At 37.7% G+C, this 6840-nt stretch overlaps 1 protein-coding gene across 1 annotated transcript; it reads right to left on the bottom strand.

The window, feature by feature from the left end:
- Positions 1 to 545: 545 nt before the first annotated feature.
- LOC108489664 (uncharacterized) lies at positions 546 to 6444 on the bottom strand. The gene is made up of 9 exons (XM_017794347.2): positions 4707 to 6444; positions 3476 to 4219; positions 2841 to 3335; positions 2504 to 2595; positions 2271 to 2358; positions 2074 to 2188; positions 1856 to 1982; positions 1565 to 1739; positions 546 to 1450 (listed from the first exon to the last, which is right to left on the bottom strand). Exons 1-9 carry the CDS (start codon positions 6201 to 6203, stop codon positions 755 to 757), a joined length of 4029 nt encoding a protein of 1342 aa, XP_017649836.1. The 5' UTR covers positions 6204 to 6444; the 3' UTR covers positions 546 to 754.
- Positions 6445 to 6840: the final 396 nt, after the last annotated feature.

The following is a 6840-nucleotide window of genomic DNA, read 5'->3' as shown; positions in this document are numbered from 1 at the left end:
AGGTACTCCGACAACTTGTCAATCCTAATAGTCAGGAAGGAGGTATAGTTGAGGAGAAGCACATATTAGAAAATCGAGTCAATCTAATGGTCGACGATGGAGATTCGATCTTGGGTAGTCCAAAAGTTGGAGATTTTTTTTAGATGTTTTTGAAAAGTTACGTTAGTGGTGAAGTTGTTCGTGGATGAAATAAAGATGTTGGGTGATGGTGGAGAGTTTTGATAGTTAGTAGAAGGTATGGGTTTATGGGTTTTTGTTATAGGCGACAATCGACTTCCTAATATGTTAGAAGAAATAGAAAAGTAAAAAATAAAGAAAAGAAAAAAAAAGGTTAAAAGAACATATAAAATTGATTATATACTTTAACTTAAATTTTTGTTTGAAATAATAATTTAATTTGCTATATCACTACGATAATATAAATAACTAAAACTTAATATTTCAAATATAAGTGATTAAAATACAATCTTAAATAAACAAAAGTAATCATGGGTGTAATTTAACCTTAATTTTTTTATTATTTTATTTAATTTAAATAAAAAATATTTAATAACAAAATATTTATTATTATAAACCTGTCCAAACTCAAATTCGAAAATCTTATCCAACTCTTCATCCAGCTCTAATAATGAACAATTAAATAAAGAGTGATTGAAATATTATATATTAATACATAGTAGTTATATCTTTTACTATTTACAGTAAGTCATTAAGTAGTAGCCAAATGAAACAAAAAGTGTAGACTTCATAATCATCAGTTCTCATCATCAATTCGTCTCCTCAAGGATTCCAATACATCTAAGGAGCGATCATTTTTAGCAGAGCTTCCTGCCTGGTTAGACTTGAGCTTTGGCATATTAATGGCCTTAAGTGGTGGGGTCATTGCTCCTTTGTTCACCTCCCTTAGCACGGACCGGGCGGTGGCTTCCGCAGCTGCATCTGCTATTGCTGATGCCACTTTCGAATCACTTGACAACTTCTGGTTCATCTTGTTTTCAGGATCAGCTCCAGTTGCAGCTTTCGGAACGCAAGGTGGTGATCGATAGACACCTTGGTTTTGCATGCCTGCAACTGCTTCTGCAGCTGTTGTTCGAGCCTTTGCTGACTCATATTTCTGTATGTCATATATAAGCTCTTTTTGAAGCTGTTTATCTGCAACCAACATGTCATCGATCTCGTTTTTGTAGTCCTTGAGAAGGACTCGCAGGCATTCCATGAGGGAACCTGTGAGAGGGCTGTTCTTGTTTTCTAGTAGCCGTTTTAGCTCTATAAAAATTGGGATAGTGTTTTGAATAAGACCCTTTCTCACAGCTTGTGTTATAGCCCTTCCTTTTGCAGCAGCCGCAGATGCGCTGCTATCACCATCTTCCTCTACCTCTGCTGAATCGGATGCAGCTCCACGATGGGATGAGACTCGGATCTCTTTGCAGGCAAGAATCTGGAAAGCATCCTGCTCCATAAACATATAATAAATGCTGAGATTGGCTGCTGTCATAACATTATCATGAAAGAAAAACACTATTTTTTGGCAGGCACGGTCTACAAATGTCCAGATGATCAGTACCTGAAGAACAGACTGTCCAGTTATATCATCTATATTGAGCATACCATCTGATGCAGCTGCTAGAATCTCAGCACATAACTTTGCAAATGTCGCCAAAAGGTGCTCCGGTGCCATTTGTTTCAGCAAGCACACATAGATCCGCATCCGTTTAGCCCTCGACCTCTCATCATTACCCCTGGAAATTGTATCGTATAGAATTTATAAAGGAAGTAAACACTGAAAATAGATCATAAATATGTATCTCAGTTGTAGAAATCCGCTTTCCAGCATCTGAATGAAGGAAACAAGTACCTGATGGAAAAAAGTCGACTCTCTGTCCGTGAATTCTTGGAATCATTATGTCCGTTGTGTGCATGGCAGTCATTCAGTACATAAATGGCTTCAATGAAACTGTTGTATGCAAGAAGTGGAGCCTTGGCTGGAAGAAAAACATATTCAAAAGTCAATCCAACAAACATGTATCACAAACTTCCACAATGTTACAATTGAAGAATTGTTAAGCCCCTTACCTTTCAAAATATTTCCAAAGAGAAAATCAGCAAGTTGTCTTATTTTTCCGGAGTCATCAACAAGACATAGAAGGAAACGAAGGAATAGCACTCCCCTCCACTTCACATAGTCCCTCTGGATTTAAGATCAAAATTACAGCATTCAATAGGATATTAAGATAACATCACATCTGAAACAACCAGCAATGCAAACTTACTTGTAATAATCTTGAGAGCAATATAAAAGTCTGTCGTCTAACAAGCTCGCATGGATCACGAAGACACTTGGTGATCTTAGCTATGTAACTGCATATTACAAGAATTGTTCATTAAAGCAGCAATCAGTCTCATAGAAAAGGATTTTTGTGCTCCATTTCTTTCCCTTTTAATTAGTTGCTTTGAAGAAACTACCCAAGTAAGCTCATTTATATTAAATTTTCCCAAGACTCACCAATCAACCAGAGCAGTATAGCGGACACAGAAATCTGCCATCATCACTACAAGATTGTTGCGAAGGGCAGCACAATCACTCTTTTCAAGTTCCTGCATTTTAAAATGCATGGTTAACATTGTCATCAGATACTACCTGAAATCGATGACATTCAGAAAAACTGTGGGCATAACTTGAAAACAATAGGGTGCTGTTCTATGAATTGATGCAGCTGGGTATGCTCAAATGTTTTGCCATGCAAATTGTGATGAATATGAATGATTGAAAATATTAATGGAAAATCATACAAGAAACTATATAGCATAGACCAAAGAAGCCATCGGGTTGATGATTACACCTGCACAAAGAGAGGAATGTAGCTTTTTACAAGCTTCCCGTCAGCGAGGCAAATTTTCCCCAATGTCAACCATGCTTGAATGTACAAAGAAGGGGCTGTCTGCTTCAAAGATACCTTAGGCCCTGGTAATTTATTTAACTTCGGATCAGAATTCCCTGAAGTTACGACTGTGTATAATAGTGGAACAATCGAGCTCACATCCGCAGCAGGACAGACAACAACCAAAGACCCAACAGTATAGACCGCAGTGACTGTTTTTGATAATAACCTGGATGCTCTTGCTGCTTGCTTCCCTTTTCTGCTCCCACTTCTTGGTGGTGTAAAGAAACTATTATTGTTATTTGCTTCTTTATCATCAGAAATGTACTTTTCTAAAATTTCATGTGCTTTAGAGAGAAGCTGCTGTCCCCATCTCATAACAAGTTGATCAGCCTCCACAGGATTTAATGACTTTACCTTGCACAATGTTCTGAGAGCTTTTACATGAGCATTAACCTGTCATAAAACAGTGCTGATTATGCATATGATGTATTATCTCTAAGACGCTAGCTGCATATGAACAAGTTTATTTCACAATAGGAAGGAAAATAAACAAAGCATTGCTGCATTTGAGAGTTTGTTGATGCAATCAGTACCTCTGTGGAATGCATGTTGAACTTTTCAACTCTTTTAAGCAAATTGTGGGCTAAATCTGCAGCAGGTTCAGCAGGCAATTCCATGGAAACATTTGAGATGGTTTGCAAGAGGAAAACACGATCTCCTGCCCATGCAACTGAATTGGATTCTACGCCCTCTCCATCTTCATTTGCATTTCCTTGCAAAAGTGGGCTTTGTAACTTGCCTTTTGAACCAGGTTTGTCTAGTAGTTGCCAATGGTGATGAAGGAACTCCCACTCAACAGCTTTTGAAAGATATACTGAGACTTCCGATAGAAGAAACCAAGCACCAGCTGGAGCTGTCCACTTCTCAATTGGCATGGAATGACTCAACCAGATAGATTCAGAAGTCTTTATAATATTTTGAAGAGCAGCAGCAATCTTGGGCTTCAACCGTTTCTTTTTACCGAGGCTTGTGCAAAGCTTCTTCACCCATGGAGTCACCTCACCATCACAGATGCCTTTCAAAAGAATCAATATCCCTTCAGGGAATAATAACTCCAACTCCCCTTCTAAACTCTTTGTTGTTAGATATGACTCAGGCGAAACAGATCCTTTCTTGGGTGCGCAAGCCGGTCCGGCTCTTGACACCCGGTCCAAAACCAATTCCAAGAACAAATTTTCACATTCTTCTTGAATGCTAGATTCATTATCTGTTATTAAACGTGGAACAGAATGTAGCCACTCAGTAGTCACACTTTCATCTGAAAATGTTCTGAATGCCTGCAAAATTAATGCAAAAATCAATCTGGGATCAAAAAGCGCACAATGAAGAACATATTCACTTATGTAAACTACTTCCACATCAAAAAGTGCATTGACTTGTGATTAAGCATCAAATCATCAAAAAACTAATTGAACACTGTAATGTACGTAATAAGTTAATAGAGAAACATATTTAAGAAATGCATGCATGTTGTAATGTACAAAATCAAACTGGGATTGGAAAGTGCATAACAATGAAAATATCCACTTAAGTAACATCATACTGAGTATTTACCTATGATTAAGCATCAAATCATCCCAAAACTATCCAACGTAGCAATGCACATAAAGAAACATATTTCAACAAGGAAACTAGCTTAACTGTGTATTGACCTTTGATTAAGCAACAGATCATCACAAAACTTTGAACATTGCAATGTACTTGATAATTGAGGAAAGAAACATATTAGAACAAGGAAAATAGAGTACGTGCAAAAGATATAACCTCAGAAAGAGCTGAAATGGCAGCTTTACGTATGCTAACAAGTGGATCCGAGCAAGCCATACCCACCGTCTTGAGCAGGATTCCACCAAAACAACCATCTAAAAGGGATATCAACTTAGTAACCAGAAGAAGTGCTGCCTTCCTAACAGCTGCCTTGTCATCCATACACCTATTCTTCAAAAGATCATTCATTCCACACAGTGGCCTCTCCTCTCCACCTTCGGATAACCGCATTACTTCCTTCAAAATGCCTTTATTCCTATCATCAATAGACAAAAACCCCACAACTTGTGCCAAGCTTGATAGAGCTCGAGCACGAATTCCAGCACTCAAATCCGAACATCTAGTAATCAAAGCTTCCAGGCACCTTGTACCCCAATAATCCCTGGTTTTAACATCCGAAACCACCCCAAAAGGATCCCTCAATGACATTAACATCATTGCAATAAGATCAACACCTAACAGCCTAAGATTAGCTTTCCCTTGAGTCATCTTCAACACATAGTCCATATATCCTATTTGATCCTCAAAATCCATCACTTTAACAACCTCCATTATGGAGTCCACAGCCAAAGCCCGTGGCTCAGCCTTCTCAGGTGCCTTTTGAGCCAAATATCTAGGAAAATTAACGACAGCTTTCTTAACACCATCACTCTCGTTTCCCAATTCCGTCATCCTTTTTGTGACAAACCCCAAAGCGAAACTTCTTGCTTGCGACTTAACCATTAATATTAATGGCGATAAAGCTTTCAAGACCTCAGCTGCAGTATTAGCCAACTCTCCATGCTCAGACCTCAACACTTCACTCAAAACCCGTGAACACAAATCCATTAACCGATTAAAACTACTAGGATTCCCAAGCTTTTCCATTGCCATCAAAGGAATTTCACCAAAAGTTTGTATCAAAGATTTCAAACTATCCGGAAACCTATCCAAATGAATCAAACCCAAAACAGAAACCAACATTTCAAACACTTTAAAGACTTGTTTCATATCAAAAGTATCACTTGCTTCCTCACTACAATCTCCCGAACCTCTAACGTTACCACGTGCTCCACGACCCCTCCCCCCAGCTTTCCTCTTCCGATTAGGCGGCGCGTTGTAAGGGGGAGACTCCTCAGGTTGGGCCGATGGACAGTTTTTGAAGGCGCGACGGAGGGAACGAAGGAAAGAAAGGAAGGAAATTGGGGTAAAGAGAGTGAAAACGGGGGAATTAGGGGAAAGGAGAAGAGAGAGGTAAACTTTGGAAGCTAGAAGAGAATAGGAAGGGGCAGAATCCATTGTGAAAGACAACAAGTTGGTGAGGGAAGAAGGAGAGAGGCTTTTGGAAGGGAGGTCATCGAAGAGTTGGGAAACAAGGTCTGGGTCGTTTGTGGACAAAAGGGAATGAAGATCTAACAAAGTAGATCGAGATATGAGTGGAGTTTGGTTTTGGGTATTTGGGATTTGATTGATTTCTTCAAGCTCTGTGAGGATTCTTGCTATGGTTTCTTCCATGGCCGAATCCCTTTGAAATTTTTGACTGGATTTCTTTTTCTTTTTTTTTTTTTTTTTTTTTTTTTTGCTCGGAGAGTTTCTCTGTTTTTCAGAAAATGGTTTGCCAGTGAGAATCGAAAACTTGAAATTCTTTAAATTTCTTTTGATTCCCGCTTAAACTTTATTTATTTTTGTATTTATTGCTATCCCATTGCAGAATATCTTGCCCCTACTCCCAAACAAGGTGTAAACAGAGATGTTTCTTTTTCAGAAAAGAGATTCTATTGGATTAATTTATACCTTTCTAGCTTTTAAAAGGATTAAATTATATTTTTATATTTTTAAAAGATAATTTTATTATATATTAATTTATAACTTTAAATATTAAAAATATTATTAATTGCAAATATGTTAAACTTTTATCATTAGCTTAGCAATTATGATAATTTAGAAATTGAGAAGGGGATGTCATGGAAATTTGAGAGAATCCATGTTGCCTTAAAGTGGAATTTTTAAAGAGTTATTGATGTCCAAGTTAATACCATTTTGTACTGAAAGTGTCACTGATGATCCAGTATTTTTGTACTTTGGAGCTGGAGTCATTGTTAGTAGTTTTGAATTTGAAAAATTAGTTTCTTTAAGCTAGGATGAATCAAAA

The sequence above is a fragment of the Gossypium arboreum genome, chromosome 10, assembly GCF_025698485.1.
Source record: "Gossypium arboreum isolate Shixiya-1 chromosome 10, ASM2569848v2, whole genome shotgun sequence".
NCBI lineage: Eukaryota > Viridiplantae > Streptophyta > Magnoliopsida > Malvales > Malvaceae > Gossypium > Gossypium arboreum.
The sequence above is the reverse complement of the archived record's forward strand: the minus strand, read 5'-3'. Positions and strand labels throughout refer to the sequence as shown.

Excerpts from the sequence above, each read along its gene's own strand:
- LOC108489664 (XM_017794347.2), bottom strand. The coding sequence starts at position 6,203 with ATGGAAGAAACCATAGCAAGAATCCTCACAGAGCTTGAAGAAATCAAT. Across the intron at positions 4,220-4,706 it reads CCATTTCAGCTCTTTCTGAG|GCATTCAGAACATTTTCAGA; the intron begins GTTATATCTTTT and ends TTAATTTTGCAG. Across the intron at positions 2,359-2,503 it reads TATACTGCTCTGGTTGATTG|TTACATAGCTAAGATCACCA; the intron begins GTGAGTCTTGGG and ends TGTAATATGCAG.